This window comes from Malurus melanocephalus, unplaced genomic scaffold (assembly GCF_030028575.1).
Source record: "Malurus melanocephalus ecotype Western Australia unplaced genomic scaffold, MMel_1.1 scaffold_968, whole genome shotgun sequence".
In the NCBI taxonomy this organism is placed as follows: domain Eukaryota; kingdom Metazoa; phylum Chordata; class Aves; order Passeriformes; family Maluridae; genus Malurus; species Malurus melanocephalus.
Window position 1 is genome coordinate 18,494 of NW_026624200.1, and position 27,252 is coordinate 45,745.

Sequence of the window (27,252 nt, forward strand, 5' to 3'; positions counted from 1 at the left end):
TTTTAATTTTTCAAGTGGTAACGAATGGTGATGAATTCATCCACACAYAAGTTTACTGCATTGGTTTAAATGTATACTTATTCCATCCARCCTTGTAGAACAAAGCACTAAACACTTCCAAGTCCCTAAAAGGACCTTAAAGATATGCGATTTAGTAATCTCTTTCATGTTTATTAATAAAAACCAAGTTTTGTTGTCAAATCAAAAAAAATAAGAAAGCAAGATGTAGCTTAAAATATCTTACAGTTATTTCTGTGCTTAGATTCCACTCTTTGCTCACGCTCTGCTTTCATTTGTTCTGCAGGAGTATCATCCACATATGCCTTCCCTTCTTGAATAAGCTTCTCAGCATATTTCATTATTGTTTCAAAGTGATCTGAGGTATATGTAAATTGATCTGGTTTGATGTGCAGCATGGCAACATCTTCAAGAATAACCTGCAAAGTGTGAAATTGTACACTGTAATATTCAGGAGAGATAGTTTTCTTAAATCTTAATCCTCTTCATGTCAGATATGGTGTTTTTAAAGCTCTGTTGTTGAGRAAGGATAAGCCATAAGAACAAGCATGAAAGAAAAGAGAGGCATRCACTTATCATTCATTCACAGCCTATAATCACATGAGGTCAGACTTAACTTCAAGAAGGAAGTAGGACAAGAAAAGGAGATGAAAACCAAAATGAATTACTTGTTAAGGACTAAGTTTTGTGCAATGAAAACAACAGTGCATTGCAAGAACTGCATGTCTACATACTGTACAACAAACACTGGAGAAAGGGAAGAAAACCAACTACCAGTAAAAGGGCTTTAACTTTTTAAGGCAAAGTTGACATGAATGTCTTCAAATCATAAAACTTAAGTGTAACACTGGTACCGTAAAAACCTAGTGCAAAAAACATGTGCATTAGCAGATCAGAATGCCAGTTCTTCTTGAATTAGCTACACAGTGAATGGATTTCTCTGCTCTCTTATAATACCTTTTCAAAGTCTTCTTTCTCTTTTTCTGGATTTGTGTCATCAAATCTCATAATAAGTTTTCCTTTAAAGTTCACTTGGTAGTGCTGATTTAGCAGGGCAGCTTTGGCATGACCAATATGCAGATATCTAAAAAGGAAATAAACATATATGAATATATATATATATATATATATATATATACTACAGAAGTTATGTCATACTGAACAGCCAGTTTAATGAACGATTACAATCATAGAAACTTTACAGGTCAGCAGCAATTCCAAAAAGAAACAGAATATGAAAATCTGGATGAAAATTGAATTTATTATATTGGCTCATCACATCTCCTCTGTGTGGTCTTTAAGGAGAGTGTGCTTTGGTATTCCATACAGTCTGGACCCCTGGGTCTCCATTATACACCTGGTGTCAAGCTTCCCCAAGGAAGGCTATCCCATACACCTTCCCCTTCTCAAATCTAAGCTTCCTTGGAAACCAATGAGTCCCTTGACCCAGTTCATAAAGGCAGCATGTCCTTCGGGCAGTGCACACACATCCAYTATCCATGCAAAGCTATCCTCTCCTTCTCCTCATCCCACTGATGAGCAGCACAACATTTCCCAGCTAAAGTCCCATTCCAAGCTCAGGCAACAGAGCAGGGAAATACAGAGGAGGAGTGAATGAACATCCCTAGCGGAGACAAAGCTTTCAACAGTCATTTGGCTTAACAGCCTTGTCTGATAAGCTGATTATCAACCTCACCAAAGCACTATTTTTTTTTTAAAGACAAAACACAAATAGAACCTTCTCAAAGTATTCATGTTTCTTACCCACTTGCTTCAGGAGGAAACCTTACAATGACTTTTCCCAACTCTGCACCAGGAAGTTCAACGAACTTCCCAACATCTGCTTTCTTTTCTTTTTCTGTTGCCTTAAAAAGAGACATAATTAAAGATTGTATTTACAKCTGTAAAATCAGATAAAGAACTCTAGATAATAACTTCTATATCAAAGTCTCCTTTCAAACCAACAAGCTGTCATACTGGACCCCAAATTAATCCCTTCACAACTTRCACATCACTCATACCATACTAAAACAAGATTAATTCTAGAGTTTTAAGGTATTTTCTGTCTTTAAATCTGTCCAGGACAGATTTAGTAAAATCCCACCAAGTTGTCCAATTCATTCCACAGAAGAAAGCAATTGTTGGTCAAGGTTTCGTATTTTAGTGTTCTTAACGTGAACACAATTAACAAATTCCATCAACTGCAGAGTGCAATCTTTGCAGGTCTATCAGGGTCTCAAACTCTCCTCAGAAAATGCAAACAATATATCTAAAGAGCAGTGCTGATTAAAAGAAGAGATGCTATATTTCCATGATTTCACTTGAGCACAGGACCACACAACGCATGCCTTTCTACATTTGAAAGCAACAGCTTTAGCTGTACAGAGTTTACAAAAGTTTAGTTCACTGTACGATTGCTTACATTTAATTTTCATTTTTCTAACTTAAAAAATCCATAAAATTTTCTTGCAGTTTATTCACAGAAATAAAGCTACTCTCTCCAAAGGATCTGAGTAAATCTTACCATTTTAACCTTTGGTGTGCCAGCAGCCCACTTGGCTCCTACTGACTGGAAAGTTTGTTGTGCTTCAAGGAAGCTGTACCATCTCTTCACATGCACGGGAGCTTTGTTTTGCTCTAATTGCTCTTGCCACGTGCTATTATCTGTTAGAAAATGATTGATTTTTCAAACTACTGAATTATAAGAATAAAATTATTTTTACCAACTGCAACTTTTTAAGACCAAAATAAGTTACGATTTTAAAAATCTTATTCTCTCTTCTGAAGAGATATGTAGTCACAGGGACGCAAGCCATTCAAAAGCAAATTAAATGAACAAATTCCCTTTAAACCCAAAACATACTGCATTCCTTCCCGGATTCATCAAGACAGAAGGTGAGGGGAAACAGGCAACACATGTTTTTCTTTGTAYCATCCACCTCAAAATTAGTAGCAACTTCATTTCAAGACAGAAATACAGGACATCATTTTATTGTGTTTACGTTTGGTATTTTCTAAGCTTTATCATAAGTGAAACAGGTACCAATACCACCCCTTGTTTCTGAGGGGCTGTATTCCCACAATCTAATTTTCTATTTAACACAGCTTCACTAGAAGGATTCTGATGGGGAAAAGGTAAAAAGGACACTCAATTCACATTTCTCTTCAGAGCTGCAACTTCATAAAAATACCAAAAGCTCCTAGATTTTCGTATCAATTATGCATTTTACTTTCAAGTGGAATTTGGTTATACTGAAAGTTAGATTGTCATCTMTCACCTTTAGATATGGAGCTAAGAGAAAATAAAAACCAAATCCATACAAACAGATCATCCAAATTTCTTTTAACTTCCAAAGTATATTTCACAGAGTAACATGTACCTCTTTCAATAATTCAAAGCAAACACTGAAGAAATTTCCTCTRCTAAGAAAATGTCGGGAAAAGGTCTAAGTATATAATTTTACATGGCACATTTTCATATGGAGGCAACAGGTARTAAAAGACACTCTTGCAGTTATTAATACAAAAGACATTTWAAAAAAATTCCACCTGGAGAYTGCATTTCATACATTTTCAAATATAACAACAATTAAAAAAAAAGRTGTAGGGTTTCCCAAGTTATACTATTCCATTAGTAGTGATGARTAGGTCACAGCAGTCTATAGTTTATCATACACCAAAGAGTCACTATTAGCATCCCCAAAAAAGAAAAACTGGGGATTCCTGTTGACTGCAAGCCCATGAAACAGAGAACAAATACTGATACCTTTTAGTACAGCCCAGACACACAAGTCTGCGAGACTCAGAGARTTTCCCACCAAGTAGGTCCTTAGAGACAGACAATGGTTGAGTTCCTGGATGGCTGAAGGGAACTGGCTGACAGTGGATAACTTTGTAGCACTGAACTCCAGCCAGTGGTCAATCTTGTTTGAAGGGACAAAAGACAGTTAAAGTTACTAAAAGAATGAGAATTAAGCTGTTAAATAACTGAATAATAATCTAATAGCTGAACAGAAATCAATCAATCTAATAGCTGAACAGAAAGTATTAACAGACACATTAGCATTAAATATATCTAAACATAATATATATAGAGAGAATATCAAATACATTGTACCCAAAAATTCACCCAGAACTATACTAAATGATGAAATTTAATTTCTTCCTTCAGCCTAAATTCAAACTGCTGAAAACATCCATTTTACTGAAGTTATTCCCATCGGTAAAATAATAAGCATTTCTTAGGTATTCATCACACAGAGCGTATAATAATAATCACTGTCCTTCGACTATGTAGATACCACATTTGTGACCTATTTGATCTTCCTGGTGCTGCTGCTGGTTATCATTCTACCCTCAGTCCCTATCTTCTCTTCCTCATCTCCTTTTAGATTTAAAGAAATCAAACCCCTCCTCCCCCTTAAAGTCCTACTCCCTTCTCCAGCAAAAGTATTTTCCTGTATCTTTGCACATAAAAATAGAAAAAAAAAAATTAAGAATTAGGCTGGTTAATAATGCAGCCCTGTCTTTAAACTGAATCTCTCAACCCTGCAAGAGACCAATTATCTCTTTTACTCCTCTGGTCCTATTTCCTGTGTAAGTGTTCTGCAAACTGTAGTGGGAATCCTTCCAACATGCAAGCCAACGTGGCAGGCACAGATGTAATTACAACCACCACAGAATTCAGTTCAGTCATTTCCAGCTACACACCAAAATATGTGCTCCACAAATGCAGCTGTTACTGTACTTCTCCAAGTACAGCACTATTTTTGAAAGAGGAAGAAGTGAAAAGAAGTACTATATCAGAAATATCAGCCTTGGTCGTGTGTTTGCTGAGGTCTGGGCTAAACTTAAAAGCAAGGGATTTGGACACAAATTTTAAATAACCACAAGACAACTTTTTTAATGCCTCACAGGCAAAATACTAAGACAACATTTCCCTTGGGACCAGCTACAAGGGTTGAAGGGTGATTACCACTGGCTTCAAGCAGAAAAGACCTGAAGACTTGTAGAAAATACCTGAACCAAGTCTTTCAGTCCCTCCCCAAATTTCAGAGGAAATTAATTTTAATTAGTCTGCTAGTTTCAGTTATCAACTTAAAATTCATCATATGATTGATTATTCTGAGCTAGACCCAGAAAGAAAATAGGGTCAAGGTTTTGTCTATGATATGCAGCAAAAACTGCTTCAAGATATCAATTCCATACAGTGTTCCTTGGTGCTACACTAAAGTGTTACAAGATAGCAACTGGTGTCACCAGAGCTGAGAAAAGTGAGGAGGGAAAATCCCATGTATCTCCTTCCAACTTGATTTTATATTAGTGAGCTGTCAGCTTGCCACCTGCTTTTGCAGGTGTGGGAAAGGGCAACCCTTCCGAAGGTCAGACGTCTTAGTCATCTTTAAGAAGGAGCAAGCTTAGCAAAATAAAAMCCTCAGCATCCCACACAGTTGGAACCTCAACCTAACAGTAAAATGCAGAACAAAAGACACAAGGTCAAAAAAAACTCAACCCCAAAACAAGCCTCCCCAAATGTTGAACACAGGCTGAAAGAGAAAAAAAGAAAAGGAATAAAAACAAGAGAGAAGAGCATGATTCATGGCCAGGGTGGAAGGAGCTTTGAGCAACCTGGTCCAGTGGAAGGTGTCCCTACCCATGGGAGGGGAGATGGTCCTCAAGGTTCCTTCCAACCCAAATCATTTTATGATTCTATGATCCCTTCTCACCTCAGTGTGTTCCAACAGATTCGAGCCATACAACCCAGCAGAGGCAGCAACTCGAGCCAGGTACCGAGCTATTGAATTCACATCGGTAAACGAAACTTGCCTAAAAAGCAGAMAGAGGCAAGACAAAGGTATGCTAAATTACTACCTCCAGTTCAACTTTAATTGCACACACATATTTGTAACAAGTATAGAGCAAACACAAAATAACTTACAAGTAAACCAACAGGTAACAGGCCACCAGAGTAAAAAAAAAAAAAAAAAAAAAAAAAAAAAAAAAAAAAAAAAAAAAAAAAAAAAAAAAAAAAAAAAAAAAAAAAAACAAAAACAAAAACAAAAAAACCCAGCAAAAGAATACATGCTTTTCTATCACCAGATGGAATAAGCTTCTAAACATGAAAGACTTTTGTTTAAGCTTAAAATAAGAAAATAAGACTCTCATTAGTCTTTCAAATACTAAAACTCCACATCTGACAGAATTTGGAAGTATAACCTGAGACACAGATTTTCCAGGTTATAAGGAGCTTATTTATTTTCTTTTCAGAAAAGAAGGATGACTATGAAGAGGATTCCTGGCAAATTAACAGAAGAATTGAGAAGTCTTCATCATGGTTTTAAGGGCTAGCATCAGGTGAAAATGCCCTGTTCATTTGTTACTCACTTYACTTAACTCACACTTCACAGAGACCATCCCTGGTGAACCAACTTGCCTGCATGTATTTGTTTTTTACCCACTCTTCTCCAGATAAAAGACTAATTTGAATTTCTTTCTCCCCATTCCACTTATGAAAGYTCTCAAGAGATCTGCAGAAAGAAGGCACACCAAAGAGCACATTTCTTTCTTTGTTTTCAAGTCCCTTTTCTACATTATATATAGTAACAAAAAAGCTGCATACTGTCAGTAATCTCGCTTCCAATTCACCTAAGATAAGTTAATATTTACTAAAGAGCTTTGGAAGAAAAATGCATCAGAATCATCAATTCTCCAGATAACACTCATCTCTATTTTACAGTCCCACGTAGATGCAGATTGCAAAAAACAGAGCTCCAATTGCTTCTAAAACGAGCATTGACATCAACAAAAGGAGTCCCTGTAAGTGTTCTTTAATGGACTGAAGGCTACACTCCCACTTGTACAACCAAGGTTCCACTTCTGTTCTATCCTTGTTCTCTAGTTCCTTTCATACCTACTGTGTCCTTTATAAAATTGAAAGAATTTTGATAGCCCTCAAGCCTTGCAAAAAYCAACAAAAGTTCTGCAAATTATACAGAAGACTTCTTGATATATTAACAATTAGAATGTGTCCTGTTTTTAGGACAAACAGATCAGCCAGTCTCATTGGGTTAATTGCAGTAAAACCTAAGGAATATGGTTCATTGAGAGGGGGTTTTGTTTGCTTGTTTTTAGTTTTTCTTCAGGAAAAACAAAGTATTTCCACCCAAACAATGCTAATTGACCTCTTTGGAAAAGTTACAAAAGGCTCTTTGCAGCCTGTGCCTGCTAACTCCAGGGCTAAGTAAGGAAGAATGAATCAGGACAATGCAATGTTACAGGCGAAGAGTGGCTCTTGAGAGTGACATGAAATGCYACATAATTAAACACCAGGGCAAATATTCAAGAAACAGAAGAAAAGATGGGGAAAAAGGACCAATAGAAAGCAAACACAAAACCAAAAAATAAAATACCCAAACACGAATTATTTCCAATCATAATAAACCATTATTGAATTGACTTGTAAAAAGCTTTGCAGAACAGTTGGATTTATCTGCTTTGAAGGAACAGATACTCTCAAATGTGCATGTGCTCACCACACAAAACACAAAAGTTGTACTTCTATTTGGTACCTGAAAGACAGGAACACCAAAACTCTCCATAAAGCCATCARCACTTAGCAGAGTGGTTTGCTCAGGAGCTATTACTACATGAAATTTTGAAGCTAAGATTCCAAAAATAACTCTAAAATAAAATTCATCCTTTCAAATTAGCAATAAACTTTTCAGGTAGTTAACTGACAGTTGTTAACTGAAAAGTTTGTCACCAGATTTGAACTGAGCTTCAAAACAGAACCTAGAAAAATCACAAATAAAATGTTCTTTCTTGTTCAAGTGAAGTCATTAGAACTAATGGATTCCTGAAAAAAAAACAAAATCTGAAACATCCCAAGTGATTTTCACATCAAGCCAAAACAAAATGCTTCAGCAGAACTGATGCCATGAAATCCATTTACCAAAAGCATTAGTTGAGATATGAGTTCAGCTGATGCATCTCACATTGCAGATACACTTTTAACAGACTTTCAGATAGAGAATCAATTTTTAAAATGATTGTACAACCAAGCAAGGGAAAATTAATACAATTTTGGGGTCTGGAATAACTTCTTGAACATAAGCCAATGTCAGGGATGAGAGGACACTAACACACAAAAATTTCCATCTGATGGGACCATGATTCTAGGCATTATCCACACARGGCCAAAGTGCAGAAGGAGAGTGTTTGTTTTACATTTCTGACAAGTTCCCTTCAAGCCAAGTGAGTGGTTTTGCAATGCAGTAGGAAGAAGGCCTRGTAATATTAAACTATTTAATGAAATAAAACATTATTTCCAAGCCAAGTATATACATTTAAAATATTCCAAGATCATTTCCATGTGGCACAGGAGGGTACACTGTGTATTCATATCCTTTGGTATATACATCCACACACTGCCTAAACTGTCTAAGTAAAACAAAATCTAAACCTGACTAAGGCTACTTAACAGGGCAACTTTCTCCTGCAACTAAAGAATATCCATTAAGTGTCTGTTATGCAAGCTGTATCCCACATGTGCAAAACACACACTGAAGATTATTAAAGCTGTACCAATTAAATCCCAACCTGTCACATTTGTCTTGCTTTAATTCAAAATCACAAATCCAATGCCACCACCAGGCTCCACAAAAGACCACATCCAATATCAGATTGTGTAAGAACTCCTGTCTGAGTTCAGGTCRAACATTTTAAACAGAAAACAATATTTGCAACCAGTAAAACAACCCTGACTGAAGACTGAATCTTCCTGTGCTTTCATTTTCTGCAAATATGTGTAGGTATTGACAAGCTCTTTACCTAAGGTTAGAAGACATGGAAATGCTCAGTTGGTGTTAATTTATGAGGAGCAAGTCAGTTACTCGGCAATACAAGATCAAGTATGTTGCTTCTATAACCATTCTACAGACAYGCAGGTATTCCAGTTCATGATGCATTGGTGGCTTTAACAGCATCTTCTACTGAATTAGCTCACAAACTGAGAGTTTGTCAACAAGTCTGTGAACAGATTTCTGCTTGATCTTCAGAAAAACAATCAGTGCTCAGAAACTGCAGTTATAATCACTAATTCCAAATTCATATGGTGTTAATATACTTTAAGCAACAACTGCAATGCTTATGGGTACAAATATGCTCCTTACTGTAGATACTGAATGCCACTGTTATGTCAGACCACAGGATAGCTCCTCTTGATATATCCAGATATCTTAACTGGTGTTGAATCTAAGATGACAATGCAGCTTCCCAAAACTGTGTTAGTCCTGCATTTCTGACAGGCATTTGATTTTACTCAGATTGTAAAAATCATCTTCATGCCCCAAACCTAGAATCATCTATTCCAACGGCAGAGTAGTTTAARGACAGACAATAGATTACTATAAAAATTTCCAATATTCTTTCTGAAGTGTGCAGATGGGCACAGTGGATAGCACAGAACAGTTAATTAGCACTTTCCTGAGTTAACATCATGCCTTTGCTTATCTACACACTGGAGGGAGCCTAAAAAAAGTGTCATCTAAACATTCAAATTTCAGTCCACCACACACATACACATCYAAGAAATCTTATAAACCAAACCTGTCTAACATAAAATGGCCTTACTGTTGGCAATCAAGTCCCAAACAATAAAGTGACTGGTATAGCATAAATGATGACACACAGGTACATGTAAATAAGAATACAAGAGGTTTTTCTATAAAGATCTAGTTCACTAAATATTGTAAATGTTTTGCCYGCGCTACAGAGACATCAATAAYGCAGTGATGAATAAAATTGCATTTTTTTTTTATCTTCCTCCTACCTCAAAAGGTTGCTGTCAATGTTACAACCATGTGATTTTTAAAACTGCTGACCCAAAGGTAGAAGCAGAGATGCAAAGTCACTTACTCGGACACACAGAGGATGGTTTCTTTGCCTTCTTGCACTGAAATTTGAACATCATTCTTCACATGCTCCACCGTCAGCAGAGCTCCTTGAAAAAAAGAGAAAAAGTTACTGAACTTCCTTCCAGGAGAGATACCTTTCACAGTTACAACCAACCAGTTACATCTCTTATCCACTACGACCAGGTGACTGAACTGGCTCCTTCCAGTCAGATTGCCCAGGGAAACAAAAAAAAAAAAAATCAATGTTCATGAGAGCCTTCTTCTTGGCAATCCTAACAGCTTCAAATTGATAATGTCCAGCACACAATGATCTGCAGTGAGCTCAGCAAGTGTCCACTGCTACACATTTTGCTTCCTAAGAATACAGCAAAAATTAGTCCTGTCTCCCAGTATATGAGAACATAATCAAAAAGCTTTTAATTATTGAACAGTATTACTAATGTTCTCCATCCCAGCCCTGACACATGCATCAATGGAGATCAATTACTGAATATACCAGTACCTTCTGAACAAGGATGAGACTATTTTAACCTGATTTAAAGTTTATGAAGAGATTAGCCATTCAAAACCAAGAAACTTTATCCATATAAAAGTGCTGGGAGCTTACACAGGGTTTTCAGAGTAAGTAGTTCACCAGTGACAGTGAAAAATGGTCTCCCGAAAGAAAAGAGGTTTTTAGGCTACACCATTGACTGGAAGACAGCTCTGCCCATATGCAARGGGGCTTGATGCAAACCTGCTCTGATCTTAACGCTCTACAGCACGCCACAGCAGCTCAAACAAAGCACCAAGCTCACTTGGCTGCATTTCTGCACTGGCTCTGGTCCAGAGTCAGCCTGCTGAGCATAAGCACAGGAGCTTGTGCTCTTTAACTTTGCTCAGAAGCACGTACAAAGGCAGCAAGCTTTTCCTTASGCAAACCAGCCAAAGGACTGTACTCGAGGTCTGGAAAGGCAGCTAACCTGTTACAGCCTCCACAGCGTGCTGTGCACTTCGTCTTCCCTAGAACAACACTCCAGCTACCGAGGCAGATGATACTATAAGCTATTAATACACTGGCCTAAATACAAACCACTGGAGCTAGGAATTCCCTAGCTCTCACTTCTGCTCAGCTGAAAACCCTTCTTGTGGCATTAAGAGTAAGTCAAGGTCCCTCTTCTCATCCCTCAGCTACCCATCTGTGAAATTTAGGATGACATCTCTTATGCAGTGTTAGTAAGACACCTAAGTATTTTAATTGCATGCATGGAAATGCTTCGAAAATTACAAGTACCATGTGCACCAAGCTATGTAATTAATACTAGTGACATTAAAAGCTACTGCACTTTTCCCATTGCACAGCAGACATGATGAAGAGTATGAAGCAGGGATGAGTAGGATGAGCGTGCCTGCCTTCTTGATATGTTTCATCTGTAACACGTAATATTTCTGACACAATCATGCAATCTCCTGAAATAAGCCYCTAGTGCCACTCGCCAGCTGTCAAAAGCAAGTAAGTCTCCAAARCCCCTAAACGTGATGTTAGTCATAACTCATATTGCATCATTTTCTTTTTTGGCAAATYAGTATAAACAAGTACCAGGAGAAATTTTATTTAAAACTTTTATGTTATTATACCTTGAATCAGYAGTCATGCAAATTGTATTCAACTCTGAAACGCATTTGGGAATAACACCAAGAAAAAGAAATCAATAAACTCAGATGAAGAACAGGAAGAAAATTTATTTTGAATAGCTGTAACAAAATGGAGAAATTGTATGGAACACATACAAAAGATTGTTTCCAGATGGCTGAAAGTGCAGTGAAGGAGGTTCTCGCATTTTTAAAGGCAAAATAACATCGAAGGGCAGTGAGCAACTGAGAAAGCAAGATTTCACAGCGCAACTTCGAGCCAGCTYCCCAGAGAGGAATTTTAGCAGCAGATTAGAACTGAAATTGAAAGACAGCAGCCCAGTGGCAGAGCTCACGAACAAGCAATGTGAACTAGGGCTGCCTTGAAAATTCAGCCTCAACGTGTCAAGTCACCCGAGGGCTGTACCCGTGCCCGAGTTCGTTCTTTATCCCGGGCTCAGCCCAGCGCCGCTGTCACCCGGCCCGAGCAGCTGCCCTGAGGGACCGCTGGGGACCCGCGCCCCGCCGGGACCAGGGCCGCAGCGGGCACACGGCCCGGGAAGGGCGGCGGGGATGGGAAGGACGGGAGCAATGGAAGGACGGGAGCAGTGGGAAGGTCGGCAGCAATGGGAAGGACGGGCACGGGCCCCGGTCCCGCCTCGCCCGGCCCCGCACGCGGGGGCAGCCGGCGCCGCATGATGCAACACGGGCGGGAGGAAGGGAGGGAGGGACAGAGGGCACCGAGCCCCGCCGGACCCCCGGCACAGCGGCATCGGGGCGGCGCGGGGCGAGGCGCGTCCCGCACTTACCGAGCGGAGGGCTGCCCGCGTCCACCGTGAGGCTCAGCGCCGCCATTCCCGCCGCCAGCGCCGGAACCGAGGGAGGCAGCGGGGCGGGGCGCGCAGCGATGCCAGCTCGGCAGGGGCCGGCGCGGCCCGGGCGGCCCGGCAGGACCCGCCCCGGGGCGGGGGAAGMGCCCGTCACTTCCGCGGGAGAAGCYGTAGGGGCGGYGGAGCGGGAGGWGRTGGTGTTTGGAGTGTTCCTTCTCCGCCGGTCGGTCCGCAGTTCGCCGGGAGGAGGTGACGAGCGGGCGGCACACGGGACCTTCCCGGCCGCACCAGCGAGGCTCCGGGAAGCTGTCCGGGATGAGGGATGGGCGCTGGGTGAAGGCTGCCCTGCCCCTCAGCCGGTTCTTCCCGTCTCACAGCGATTAGGCTGAGCCATCCCGAGGGCTTCGCCTGCCAAAGCCCTTAGGTGGATGTCTGGCAGCAGCCGTGGAGATGCCTTCAGCCCCTTTCCGATGTGTGATGATCCGAACAAACAGAACAGCGCAACACGCATCGGCACGTTTGAGTACGGTGGTTTGATTCGTCTGGTTTTGTAGGATGCTACTTGTTAAACTCCTGACAAACGTGCAGATTTTGCAGCGGGTCACAGGAGTCCTAGAATATCCCGAGTGGGAAGGGGTCCGAAAGACTATTGAGTCCAACTCCTGGCCCTGCACAGCGTGGTCCAAACGCTTTTGAACTCTGGCAGGCTGGGCACTGTGACCACTTCACTGGAGAGGCTGTCCCCGTGCCCAGCCACCTTCTGGAGTCTTGCRATGAATTACAAAAATGCTGCGTCACCGGTTTTTCACAGGAGACTGGCTCAAATTCACTTTGTTGCAAGGACAATGCAGTGTCACTGTGATTCCCCCCCAATCTATTTTATAGCTGTTACTGTAGCACCTAATGTGCTAACAGACACATTAGGTGACATTATCAGATGCTTGATTGGTGAAGCAGTGCTTTTTGTGCAGTGGACCTAGTGGTAWAGCCAGAGCATGACTACACATTATGTGCTGGTTTTTATGCTTGATTGCTGCTGCTGGATTTAATATCAACTTTCCTTACTAYTCTCCTATGTTAGCAGTTTTATATTTCCTGTAAGTGTGGAAAGTATTTCCATATGTTTCCATGCATATCTTTACACACCATGCAGAAGCTGGTATATGCTGTGTGTTCTCCTTCCATTCAGGTAACTAAGTAAGCAGARRCAGAAATCACAGCAGAATTAGAAASAGGCTTATGCTGAAGGAATTTTTAAACCTATTGCACGTTTCAGATGAAAATAAGGATATAGAGGCATCAATGAAAATTACTAACACTAGGCTCTGTATTTTGTATTTTAACAATTACAGGGGAAGAATGATAAAGGCAGGCTTTGTGTTTTCTGAGTTCTATATTTAATCTTAATGTGTTTTACAAATTCACATGCAGATTTTGATGGGAATGTTAAAGCATGCATATCAAAGAATCCTGTGTAACATAAAGGTGAAAATTATATATAACAAGCAGTGAAATCACTGTACTTCCTATGCKGTTCAAACTTYAGTCACAATCAGTRTGTGGAATGACTAAACTTATAATKGGCCAAAATAYGAAGAAGGTTCTAATTAAAKCAGGCTGAATCTGTCCTGCATGCAMTAACTGAACCAGTTATGCAATTGAGGGAAGAGAAGAAAGGTAGGCTTTAGATCAAAGGATTAGAAGCACACATTGTTCCTATATATGCAGCTCTAATCCAGTGTCATGCTAGAATGARGTAAATGCTAATCTTGCTAATTTATCTGTAAACGTTAGGCTAAGATGACCTCACGAAGGAAGAGATTCTATAGATTCTCTTCCACATGTACACATGGAGAGACAGGAACACTTGAGCAAGAGTTGCCTTGTTCATCTCTTTTGGTGACAAGATGTGCCTGCTTCTTGGAAATAGTCAGCTTTAAGCCAGTGAAGTCATATTGGTGTTACCCTACTGCGAGGAAAGGATCTYATCTAAGGACTCTAAATGGAGTTGTTGAATATCTTGTGTGATGACAAGGAAGGAGTAAGGAAGTATTCAAGGAAGTAACTTGAATCCCCTGCGAAAAACTGAATTTTGAAATTTTCTTCTGAGTGGAAAAAAACATTTTGGCCCTTGGTGTGCTAATTTAAAGATAGTTTGTGTGGATGAAGGGTGTAGTTATTTAGAAGACCTAATCTTGTGGGCAGAGAGGAAGTGAGAAAGGGTGCAGTGCATCTTGAAGGCTTCTTTGGCATTCATGGTGCTCACAGAGGTTAAGAAAAAAAAACCCTCGTGGGAGTGCTTAGGGATTCAGTCTTTATGTAAGCAAGCAGCTGTGTTCAGGCATCCTCCCTGACACCACATACCTGAGAACCTGATATGTCACTCCTTTCTCCACATGGAGAACAGAAAAAGCAAAACTCTGTTTATTGAAACCGGCATCTCTCCATGTCCTGCCTCATTGTGTGTCACATTGTTAGGGAAAAGGGAGGCCCTAGGACTCCTTCATTTGAGAGTAAGGGAYTTGAGTCACAACATCTGGAGAAAACAAAGGGCATAGAGGCCTCACTGGTTCAAGAGCCTATTTCCAGAATCCTAAATTCAACYTGAAGAGACTTCACAGCTTTTGTCTAAATTGCCTGTTTTAGCTAGTCATGTGTAATTTACTACTTGTTCTCTTTTGTGTTCAAGTGGGCTGAGCAGTTGAATCCAGCTTTCCTAACATCCACATCTGTGGGAAAGCTGACTGAAACAGGACCTTCAATTTCAAAGTTAATTTTAGTTGCTCTTGGCCCTGTTCTCTCCCCTGGGACATGTCTCTGTTCCACAGCGGGGGAAATGGTACTGCTAGGTTCCTTAGCTCTCACAGCTGTTGGAAAGACACCTGTTTTATCTCAAAATTTGGACATGGAAAATTGCAAGATCTGGCATTTCTGTTATTYCCAAATATGCCAAAGTGACCTTGACTTTGGATGCCCAAAGTGCTTCAAGACTGCAGTGCTACAGACCCTGACAAAGGCATTTCAGATCATTAGGTGCTAGGATTGCCTGTCCCTGTCATGGTTCCTTGGGTTCTCCTCAACTGAGCTGTCCTGAACCCTGCTGAATTAACACTTCACTGACCCTCAATGAATCCAGTGATCCATGAACCCTTATTTGAGATTTCCAGGTCCAGCTGCACTGTGTCCTGCCTCCTGCAAAACTCAGACAAGCCAACAAACAACAGTCTTGGCCATCCCAAAACTCAATGCAGACCAAAAAAATTGAAAGATGCTGTTCTAAGAATCAAAATTGGCAACTTTATAAGAAACGGGCAAATCCATCCAAGCAAATCCTTAGTCCATTTGTATTTAACACAATAACCTGTAYTGACCACATACAACAAAAACCATGGAGCAAGATCATGTATATGACTTAACATGATTTTGTGCCCAGAATATTGAGATGACTTTTAATCTGCAGTGTTATGATTAGCAGAATATTACTCACAGTCACAAGGAATGAAAAATTCCAAAGAATACAGAAAACAACTATTGAAGAAATGTGATTGTTTTGATGATGTCTGCTCAACRCTGCAAAACAACCTGATCCAACACAGCGATTCTGTATAATTTTGAAATTATTGCACACCTCACTGAAAGAATTCAGTTCAGATTCTATGAAACAAAATTTCAAGCTTGGTCGTCTTCCCTTCTTTTTCTCCAAGCTCATCTTCTCAGCCTTCCAGGTCCAATGAAGATTCTTTCTGCTTTAAGGCACTARAGATTCTTTCACAGTGTTGGGAATACGACAGGCATAGTAGTCATAATTTCTCAAAGTGGCAAGGACCCCAGCTGAATTCATGTGTTTCACTTCCTTGTTATACTGAAATGAATTTCCACGGATATCAGTTATCTTGCCTGCAAAAACAGAGAAAAAAATATTCCAGCAAAAAGGAATTGGAGTCTATTAGCTCAAGTGACATAACTTTGGGGTGCACATGCCTGTCTTCAGACATGAAGTATCTTTGCTTCCAGTTTAAGAACAACAGGTTTTGTATTGATGAAAATCAAGTAACTAGTGGGTTTTTGTGTTTTTTTCAACAATACTTAAATTACTTGTGTCTCAGAAAAAGGAAAATGTCTCTCTCTCATGGATTACTAAAATGCTTCCTGATTAGCTTTTACACTAGCCAAAGACAAGAGGCAAAGAAAAAYCCTCATTTCAAGTAAAAACCAGAGTAAGTCTGTACCACAAACTCTAACATAATGTAGAAATACCCCAGCTGGTTTTAAATGAGGTTTTGGAAATCACTTACAAGAGCAACACAGCTCTTTATTCAAGCTCATTTAACCAGGAGATTCCTACCTAACAAAGAGGCTAAATACAGCATTGTGCTGCCCTGGATTGGTTGGGTTGCTTTGTGCTTGAGCTAACCCTGTTTAAAACTATCCCAGTTATAAACACTACAGACTGCAGAGGAGCTCAATAGTGTCGTTATAAAGCCTGTTATCCTTGCTTGACAGAATTTAGGATCAAACCCTGTAATTTTAGCAGATGGTGGTAAAAAGCCTATCAATGTGAAGAGTTTTTAAAAAATACTACTTCAAATCCTCATCAGTGAGTCTTTTCATAACTTTTCAACCCCTTAGCCCCTAGCTAAGTGAAGTGCCTCATGTTGGCTGAAGACCGCTAATTCTGCTGAATTATGTGAATGACTCAATTTTGGATCTTGTACATCCAAAGAACAACTGCATGATTTGACCTATTTTTGTGGGTTTAAAGAATTCAATGTCCACRTATTACATAACATGTTACTAATAATAAACTACTACACTCAGTTAGTAGGACAGCAGATTTTACTGTGAGATACTATCCAAGAGGAAAAAAAAGGGCATTTGCTTTGAAAGTATTAAAATAAATATACCCCCAATTTGGGGATTTGGCTTTCTATAATTATGTGACAGTTATTGAGTCTATTAGTCCAGGGCAGAACAGATCATATCATGCTTTTCAGACCATTTGACCCTTTACCATTACTGTTGATTTCAGAGGGCTCAAAGCTCCTAGTGAATAATAACTATTAAAAAATGCACATGTACTGTCATTTTTCTTTACATGAAAAGTATAAATAACTTCAAATCAATGCAGTCTCACTTATCCTGGAACTTTGAATGCCATGAACTTACCTCCCACAGCATGTAGRATAGCTTCAGGTGCACACGTATCCCACTTCTTGCACCCAGGACTGGCAAATACATAAGCAGAYGCCTTGCCTTCTATGAGTTGAATGATCTGTTACAAATAGAGTTTCAATCATTGCAAAAGATCTAGGCATTTAGAAATGGGTGGAAACAACACCAGGAAACAGGGATTAAATATGTCTATTTATATACTTATAGTCAGAAAAGGAACACCAGCCATTTTCTTATTAATATCACAAGAAATTTCATTATGATTTAGAAATCTATGCTGTATTACCAGTCTCAGTTCAATGTTTTTGATGGTTACCAAGACAGCTTATAGGATGAAAATCTGCWGTTAGTTTCAAAAACAGGAATTTACTTCTTGTGCAAGTACTTAGAAGATAAAGTGGAAACTGTTGTGTTAGTGCCATTTTGGGCCTTGCCCATATTGGAGAAGAGATGAGAGGGTGTGTTTCTGACAGCTATGACAACTAAGCTTTAAAACTGTAGCAAATGAGTGTTCTCTGTAAGCAGAGAAATTTCACAAAGGAAATATCTCAGTTTACTTATGTTTTGTCCTTTCAAATGTGCTGCTGGGGAGTTGGAACAAAAGCTGTATTAGCACAAACAGGGGCACATGTCTAATAATTGAGAGTAAACTGAATTCCTATTTAGTCATTCTGCTCTTACAATTTTTTGTTTTCACCCTAAAAGCAGAATACTGGGGAAGACAAAGCTCAGGCATGACCAGCATGGCCACTGGTACAAATACACCTGTACCAAATTCTCTCTACCTCACAGCAGCTTGACTGCTAGAAAAAGAAGTTGTGCTGGGGAAGGTTGAGGAAGTCTCCTGTACAATCATTCAAAATTTCTTCAAAAAGTATTTTAATTTTTTTTCAAAGATGCCACTTCCCTGTAAAAACAGAAGATTTTGAGTTTTCCTACCTTGTTTCCTGCTCCTCCAACTCTGATGACATGGTCTGGGTTCAAGGCAGTGATGCACTCATTYACCAGGGCATTGCTGTGGGAGCGGGTGGTAACGATGATGTGTTTGCCAGCAGGTGCTTCTGTGAGCTGAAAGCCAAAGGCACCCATGCCCAGGACTCCCCAGATTGTCCTGCCCAACACAGCATTGGCTCCTGCCTACAAAAAAGGWACAGAGGCCCAGGTGATGGTTCATCACACTGATCAGCAGTTAAAGCACTAAGGGGAAGGGGTACCTAGAGGTATCTTGGCATATTAGGGAGTATAATATTAATACTGGGCTATACATTTAAACAATGGCATTTAAAAATAAACTCCTCTAAAGCCCAGAGTGAGAAATAGGCTCTCTTTCCCTCTAAGGCAATGATACCACTGACCCTTTTCTTATCTGTGACATTGTAGTGATACATTACATCCTGCCTCCAGTGACTGGCAGATTAATATTTGTATATTTCTGTACTTCAGGCACAATCTGTAATTGAAAGTATCTTGTAATTTGAAGTATTTGGTGATACATATCACACAGAACATGATAGCATTACATCAGCTCAAGGGCTTTTTCTTTAAATTCCAGTAAGTTTAATTAATTAGGCTGCATCATGAGCTTCCCTGCCTTCCCCAATAATACTGAAATAATATCTGAATGTGTAAATGCCTGTAGGTTGGCCATCCTGGACTTACATTGAAACCTGTCATTATACACTCTAAGCCAGCTGTCAGTGACAATTTATGCTTGGTTTATTTAGGGCTGCAGATTTATGGCAGTTACCAGGCATTGCAAATGCACCTATTGCATGGATTTACTAAAGAATTTCYAGCAAAGACTGCAAACCCACAGATCTGTCCTTGTTTCACAGTATGTACTTTCTAGAGATTGTAGTAATCAGTACAGTATATATGTAATATATYCTGTGTTAGTGTTTTGCCCAAGTARGTTCCTGCCATTCAGTTCCTGGAAACCAGCATTTTAAATTGTATATATTTAATAAAAAMCCCCAATAACTTATATTACAATGTTAACTCCACTACATGCCACTTTTCAGTTAAAAGTGTGCTAATGGAAATGGCTTAAAAGTAACWTTTAGAAATAAACCTAATGCTTATAAATAAATAAATTATTTAATACCTCATAGTTGTAATATGGCTGGTTAATAACTCCTGCTATGGCTTTGCCTCCATAGGCAATTCCAATAAGAACCGTCACATGGTCAAGGAGACCTGGACAGAAATAACAGGAATGTAGTTATGCTTGAAAAGAGATATTTATAAAAACATAAACCTTTAGTAAAAGTCCACAAACCAATATGCAGAGTGGTATTTTAAAAATGCAAATACTAATCAGGATTTTCAGATCTTGATAAAATATTTTAGTCATTTAGCCTTGAGGKCTGCTAAAAAATATCCCAGATAGATTTCTTTTAATAGAGCTAAGTTATAATTAACACATAATGAGAAAGAACTTTAAAGATACAGCTACACAGCAGTATATGATGACATTCTTCTGTAATTGTGCTGGGAGCTGTTTAATGCAAAACAAGCAATTTGTTGACAGTTGAACATCTCTTACCCCAAAATGGGGGAAAAGATCTACCTAAAAGATTTTACATCAGTCAACTAAAAGATGCATAGGAGGCAAATGTGAGGTTTCAGCATATTGTTTCTTGGAGGCTTTTCTTCCCCCACCCCCTCTTTTTCTTTCATTTTAGGTCTATTTCTATGGTTAGAAATTAGCCTTTGCTGAAAACAGTTTCTTCCCATAACTGAAGAATCGTGATTTGTGGGAGAATGTCTGTTTCATTTTGAAAGGGCTACAAGTACAGGAGTGGTATTTGGGTTGTTTGAAGAGAAGGATATAAATATAAKCTATCATATTCCTGTGGCAAGGGGAGATTTAGTCCTTCAGTTCAAAGATATACAAAACTGTAAATTTGACTAAAAATTTAAGACAACCTGCCAGCCATCAAAGGCAGCTTTTGGCACTCTGAAATGATAAAAACTGGTCAGCACTCAATAACCCATTAGGAATATTCAGTACTAGTTAAAACTGAATGGAGTGAATAAATACATTCCAGGCACTCAAAAAATATAGAAATATCAGCCTCATGAAACAATATTGTAAGTAACTTTATGATAAAACTTTCTACATGTATATGCTAATTTATTACATTGCTGGGTTTTTTTATTAACAGAATTAAAAGAAAATCCAACCTTCAGTGTATTCCTTGGTTCCATCCAAAGGATCAACCCATATTACAAGCTTTAAGAAAATTAAAAATGGAAAAATTAACAAATATAAATAATGTAAATTACCATACAAAATACATATTTAACTTTATTGCTCTTATTTACTTATGGCAGTAAGGAAATAAAGAGATTCAAAATTTTAATATTATTATATGACTGAAGCCTATAATAGTATGCTACACAAAACAAAGCTTCAAAATTGACTGGAATGTCTTAGCAAATCTCTTAATAAAAGTATGAAGGATTAAACTGAACATGGGATGGATTACTTTCTTATGTCCGAACTAGATTCCTGCCAAATTAATTTGAATCACAAATTGCAAGAAGCCAATTTTCATTTCCCATTACTGCACAAAGGAGCATGCAGCATTTCCAGCTCTGGAAGTGAGATTCTCATGAGTACATTTCAGTTTTCAAATGGAAAATAAAAGTTGGCAACACTGAAAAAACCTTTCTTCTTTATATACTCTTAGCTAAAATCAAAATGTAATACAGGTGTTTTAAAATACAAAGACATAGGCATAGCATTACCACAGTACCTCTTCCTCTTTAATTCCTGTGTACTGAGCAGGACAAGGCTTCTTCAGTATTTCTTCACAGTGACCATCTTCAATTAAATCCTCAGTTACATCTTCAGTGGGCAGTTCCTAACAAAAGAATTCTCAGAATTATTAGAAAAATGGACTTTGGACTCACCTCAGTTTGTCTTAGAGTTGTGCATTTGACAGCAGCTTGACAAAGCTTATGAAATGAATAGGTGAAATGGCATGCAAATACCTTATGTTTGTTGCCTTTTGGGTTGATTTTTTTTTTGTTTGTTTAAATAAAAATTAAAACAGATGTTTCCCTAAACCCTGCCAAAGCAAATTCCAGTGCAAGCTACAGCAAGATAAATTGTTAGTATGAAATAGAGCAGGTACTTACTTCTTCTCCTATGATTGTCACCTTGGGAAACTTCCGTGCCAGGGAAGCACAAATGCTCATTTGTACCAGTCGGTCAGCTTTGGTCTGCAAGTCATTGGGTCCAGCCTGTCCAAGAATGGATAGAAATTTGGGTACTAAAAACCATATCAACCCAGCACAGCTCATACAGCACTCTGAATATCTGCCTTGTAGTGAAAAAGAAACCTCATTTGATAAATCTTCAACYTAGAAAGTGACCTTGTGAGAGGCAAGCTAAAAACTGCAAGAAGCAGAGTGCCCCTGTGCACCCCAGAACTAAGACAAACTGGTGTGACATTAGAACAGTGGATTTGGTGCMCCAAGGTGACATAAAAAAATGACTGCAAGCCTTCCCAATGTTGTATAGCCAATGCAATAATATTTTATATATTAATAACCTGCTACATAKKTAAAGTATATAACTTATTAACACTKTTTTCACCCTTTWYGCCCAGAGACATAATCCCAATAAAAAATAATTTTGTAAGCATTGGAATTTAGAAAGAGAGTTCATCCAAGATTTGCATCTCAGCTGAATCAAACAAAAAATTAACTCCTTGTATCTTATTTGCTGACAACATGAAAAGTGTTTTAGCCAGCTACAGAAATGAGTTGTAAGAATGGGATATTCCATTCAGAATGGATGGGTTAGTGTTTTAATTATGTTAAGGGGTAATTTTTGCATGCTAAAACTAGTCTGTCCCTTAGCCAACTGCTAATTTTATGAAACTTGATATTTTTCTTTGAAATTTCACTCTTGTCCCCTAATAAATTTGGTTGAAAAGGGTCCTGAGTTTAGACTCAAAAAAAATCAAGTTTATTGCAGAGAATATCCTTTGTTCCAGGACATTAACCTAATAAAACAGTATAAAGTACTTCTTCAATGTAAGAATGGGTGGACAAAGTGTCTACCTACCCACTGGGGAAAAAAATAATAAAGTACTACACAGAGAAACAATATAAATTGAGAGCTTAAGAGTTGACTGAGGAAAAGAAAACTCTGGATATCAGGAGATGGCTRAAAACTCAGCTGTCCTTGAATTAGATAAATGGATGGAAGGTCACCATGTTGAGGGAAAAGGTGGAACATTGCCTTCCTAAATGTTCTAAAGCTTTCAGGAAGGCCAGTTGGATCTGCTCTTGGTGTTTGCTGGCTGCAGAAAGAGGATGAATATGAGAAGCAGCACTTATGTTTCTTTCTGTTCTGCATCTCTTCCCTTCAGACTGCAAAGCAGAGGCACATGCAGAGGCTCTTCTCCATTCTTCCTCTTCCTTCAGCAGTCGCCTTTGGCAAGAAACTTGCAGGAATTTCAAGATCTCTAGTCCCTCAAACAGGAACCTCCTCTGTTTTCATTGTTTTCAATCTAGTTTTGTGTGTTTGTTACTACTTCATTTTTAAAAAAAAATTAAAACTATGTGTAACCAGTTTTACTTAGAATCARTATCACCCATTACTTCTGATCATTTTTGAATAATGTAAATACCTGCAGAACCCTCATTGTAAAGACCAAAAATAATATATATATTTAATGAAGTCCATAATACTGTGACAYACCTGTAAAGCTAGAATTAATTTCAAAAGTTAATTCCACTTAATCCAGTACTGTAGTCAAAACAAAGATCCTGGTTCATTCTAAATWACAGCAAATTAAGAATTTGAATACCTGTTTTCTTTTTAGAATTAAATTCGACCATCTGAATTTATTTTGAAAGCTGTGATTTGCAATACAATCTGAAGTTCTTTTTTGTTTCAGGCAATTAAACACTCATTTATTGTAATGCAAAATTCATCGAGGGCACAGGATTTTAAGCTGTACTAAGGATGTTAGAACAGAAGTATAGAAATTAAYAGRAAATATACCTTATTACRAATTTTGAGGTGCTATGYAGACCCTGTGTTTTGTGAGGGAAAWCAGGACAAAATTATGGTGTTCCTTTTAAATGTACAAATATTATTTAGAAATAGTGGTCAAAAGACACTTSTCTAGTGCTCTTTTAATCCTTTAAGAAGGAATATTTCTTGTATCAGAGAAGTGAGGGCTGTATTTCTTCCCACAGTTGCTGATTTTTAAAAATACCACTCTGACCTGTATCTAACTCAAGATTAACAAAAGAAATTAAACTGGAAGTAAAAGGTAATACCTTCTCCACTATGCCCAGATCTCCTGCAGACATCACATTTCTGACAATTGTGGCAGCTTTTTCCGCAACAGAATATGCAGAGGCCACYACACGCATGAGRAGAGCTGGAGAAGCCATGCTGAGTGCTGAAAAGAAACAAAAAGCAAACTTGTACATTTCTCTCTTCAAGAGAATARAAAGARTAAAATAYTTTACTTAWCATWTAAACAGATACAGTTTAAAYTGAGTAGAAAGGGGAAAGTGGGTTTCTGCCAGGGAGCAGTAATGAGGTGRATTTGGGCTTTTAAAATAATACAATTAACAAACACACAGATGTAAAGCTATTATAGGCAAGATCTTGCAAATATCCATGTTCTGTCTGACAGTGAATCTAGTTCTCACTAAAATAAAATGACATTATAAAGAACAACAACAGTAGCAGAAGCTCTTACCACAAATATTAAGAAAAAGCACAGTCTACACACAGTACTCGTTTTTTGCACACTTGGAACATAAATTCATTTTTTCAGAACTGAACCTACAGTTGGTTTGTGCCCAGAAATCAAGCACAAGGCTACCAGACAGGATGACGTCAGCAATTTCACTTACTATTTTCCTTTGTTTAAATATAAAATAGACTTTTGTAGATAGCCTAATTGTGGACACAAAACAGGTTAATGATATGCAGATACTGCAAACTTGTATGCCAAAGTTGAATTGAACCACCTGAATTTAACCATCCTTTCTGTATTTAACTTCTACTGATTCCTTTAAGGAAATCAATTTCCATCTTCCTTCCTCCCCTCAGCACTGCATGTCCTTGTCATTCTTCCTATTGCATTGTCTTCATCATTTGTCCCCCAGCACACACCAGTGGAATTCACTGGGCCTTCAGTTCCCAAGTAGAGTAACTATCACCTTTGGAAAGGCTGGCATTACTCCCAGCTTTTCTTTACCTCAGGAAAAAGAAGAATTGATAACCACACTCTAAAATGCAAAGCAAATTGCTTTTTATGTTTTCCTATCAGTTGTTTCCATCTGTAGATGACACACTTTTTGGCTTGGGCTCACGTGCATGACACACTTCCAGAAAACACTTGAGCACAGAGCCAGAACAAAATACAAAGGAACTCATTGATCATCACACAAAAGAAGATATATTATGTGGGAAGTATTATATAACAATCATATCACAAATATTGCAATTGCAGAAAGTACTGCTTAAGTGGCAATAGGTCATTATACAACACCCTTCCTTTCTTCCTTGAGAAATCAAGTTCATAGCTGTTCACACCAAATGGCAATGTCGTAGGTATCAGAATCCCAAATTTAGTTGATTTAAGAACTTTTTGAGCATTTTAGAAACACCATACCTGTACCTCTAAAGTCAGATGCTTTCTGAAGCTGAAGGAGTAGTGACTGTGCAAGTACATTCAAAGAGCACAGTTGCTAAAGTTAATTATTATTTCCTGCTCATGGATGGGAGCAAAGTACTCTGAGTTTCACAGAATAGCCAAGGTCCGTACCCCAAGTTACAGAGGAAATTTCAGAAATGCTACCTGTGGCAAAAAGCAGCTCTCAAACAGTTTAAAGTTGTAGAGCAAATATGTGTCGTAACACATGGAAAGATAGATGCTATTTGAAGTCTACACCATCTTGGGAAACACCAGGAAGGAAAATTGGAATGTAGTTCATTCCATATTGAAAATACTTGGAATATGAGTATTTCTGAGAAAGTAAAAAAAAAATAGCATATTAGGTGGGAAGTTTGGATTAAAGAATTGAAATGAATTATCAGATTAAGATAATTAACATTTTTTGCTCAGCTTCTTATAAAAAAAGTTATTTGATCTTTTACTGTACATTTGATCCTGCTTCATAAAATGAGAGTAAAGCTTAATTGTTTTAGAGGCTTGATTTATTTAATGCTTGCATAAAGTTTCAAAATTCTCAGAAAATAATAGAGAAATACTATCTTGCATTCTTGAAGATTGATCCAAGGTGTTTCTTAGCACTTCCTGTGGTGAACCCAAAATCTCCTGGCAAACCTTAAAATTAAAATGTTTTTATGAAAAAATAAGATTTATTAGAAGAAACTGAAATGAGAGGTTCAACACCCCTTCCTTATCACTCTGGAATAGCCTAATGAATTGCAAAGTATGTKATTACTGCAAAGGTGCCTTCAATTTTTACAGGACTACATCTCCTATGGGGCCCATCTTCTGGTGTATTGGACCTTTTTGATTAGATAAGTGAATGCAGTAGTAGGCTGTAAATTCTTCACCTCTGTAACTTTTTGATCTCAAATTRATTTATTAATAGGTTTATGGCACATACTTTCTGATGAGAACAATGTCTAATGTACACTCCCACAAGGCACTTAAGAATATATTGCTTGCTTTGGACAAAAATAGTTTGATTCTTACAAAACTGTGCAGTTTACAAATATTGCACAGCAGCTATCCCTCAAGTTAAATTTGGGTATAATTTTAAAACACACCTTGTCCTCCAAAGACTATCCCTCCCTTTCTTCTAGCCCAGTAAACAAACTGTTGAATGATCACAACAAATCAGCCTGTTCTGTAACCTACTAAAATAAATTTCTCCAATTCYTGTTCCACCTTTTAATTCTGATGTATGTAAGAACCACAGGCTGACTACAAATAATTTATCAAAGCACACATGACAGATTTGATGTTTGTCATTTAGTCTCTTTTATGCAAACTTCCACTTTCCAAATTTAAGATTTTGCCTGCTGAAAGGAGAAAGTGAGCATCACACAGAGCACGTCCTTAAATGCAAGTGCTAAACCATGATTTCTTTCTTGGAACTCTTCAATGCCCAAGCGACCAGAGCTCCCTATTTCTTTACAATAAACTTCGGCCCACACCTAGTAAACGATAAATTTTTCATTATGTAAGGGAACAATATTTACCCAGCAGAAGCAGACTAGGACTCGGAGTGGTAATCCCTGTGTAAACTGCGGTTTGCCTGCAGAATTCCTAGTGGGAAAGGGCTACGCTGCCTCATTTCACCAAAAAGAGAGAGAAAAAAAAAAGAAGACTGTTCCTGGTTCTCTTGCCGTTAATATTCCCGGCGGCAAAGCGCAGTTAGGGGCAGTGTCCGTCAATGCACCGAGCGGAGTGTGGCCGGACACAGCACGGGCGGTGGGGGATGGCAGGAGCGGCTGTGCTGGCGCAGCACCAACCCMCCGTCTGCAGCCGCGCTTTTCCCTGCATCTCCTGCGGCCCGTCCCCTCGCCCAGGAGGGACCCGCGTCCCAGCACCGCCGCTCCCCTCCCGCAGCTYACCGTGGCCTCCGTGCCGGCTGTTTCAGGACTCTCCACTCCTCCAAAGCGCCTGGGAGCGCCCCGAACCCTTCCGGCTCCGGGCGGGGCCCCTGCGCTGGCCCGGCCCGTGGGG

The 27,252-nt window shown here is 38.8% G+C and overlaps 3 protein-coding genes across 5 annotated transcripts in view; 1 reads left to right on the plus strand and 2 right to left on the minus strand.

Annotated features, from left to right (window-relative positions):
• EPRS1 (glutamyl-prolyl-tRNA synthetase 1) overlaps positions 1 to 12,488 on the minus strand; it is a gene marked incomplete at its 3' end in the record, with an annotated part of 30,761 nt that extends 18,273 nt beyond the window's left edge. The window contains exons 1-8 of the mRNA XM_057386456.1: positions 12,353 to 12,488; positions 9,934 to 10,018; positions 5,745 to 5,844; positions 3,785 to 3,941; positions 2,543 to 2,682; positions 1,783 to 1,883; positions 976 to 1,102; positions 245 to 437 (exon numbers count right to left, since the gene is read on the minus strand). Of these exons, the coding sequence (XP_057242439.1) occupies positions 245 to 437; positions 976 to 1,102; positions 1,783 to 1,883; positions 2,543 to 2,682; positions 3,785 to 3,941; positions 5,745 to 5,844; positions 9,934 to 10,018; positions 12,353 to 12,398 (949 nt within the window). The remainder of the gene's footprint in view (positions 1 to 244; positions 438 to 975; positions 1,103 to 1,782; positions 1,884 to 2,542; positions 2,683 to 3,784; positions 3,942 to 5,744; positions 5,845 to 9,933; positions 10,019 to 12,352) is intronic.
• A 1,478-nt stretch (positions 12,489 to 13,966) lies between these two features.
• On the minus strand, positions 13,967 to 27,241 carry BPNT1 (3'(2'), 5'-bisphosphate nucleotidase 1). Of its 3 annotated transcripts, none has more exons than XM_057386453.1 (9): positions 27,141 to 27,241; positions 23,852 to 23,976; positions 21,692 to 21,796; positions 21,307 to 21,414; positions 20,732 to 20,780; positions 19,650 to 19,741; positions 18,485 to 18,682; positions 17,540 to 17,645; positions 13,967 to 16,270 (listed from the first exon to the last, which is right to left on the minus strand). In XM_057386453.1, the coding sequence occupies exons 2-9, from the start codon at positions 23,966 to 23,968 to the stop codon at positions 16,122 to 16,124; spliced, it is 924 nt and encodes a 307-aa protein (XP_057242436.1). In that variant the 5' UTR covers positions 23,969 to 23,976; positions 27,141 to 27,241; the 3' UTR covers positions 13,967 to 16,121. The 3 variants fall into 3 exon arrangements, with proteins under 3 accessions (XP_057242436.1, XP_057242437.1, XP_057242438.1); XM_057386454.1 differs by lacking the exon at positions 27,141 to 27,241 and adding an exon at positions 25,204 to 25,278; XM_057386455.1 differs by lacking the exon at positions 27,141 to 27,241 and adding an exon at positions 25,210 to 25,233.
• IARS2 (isoleucyl-tRNA synthetase 2, mitochondrial) overlaps positions 26,960 to 27,252 on the plus strand; it is a 26,390-nt gene continuing 26,097 nt past the window's right edge. The window contains exon 1 of the mRNA XM_057386447.1: positions 26,960 to 27,246. Within this exon, the coding sequence (XP_057242430.1) occupies positions 26,960 to 27,246 (287 nt within the window). The remainder of the gene's footprint in view (positions 27,247 to 27,252) is intronic.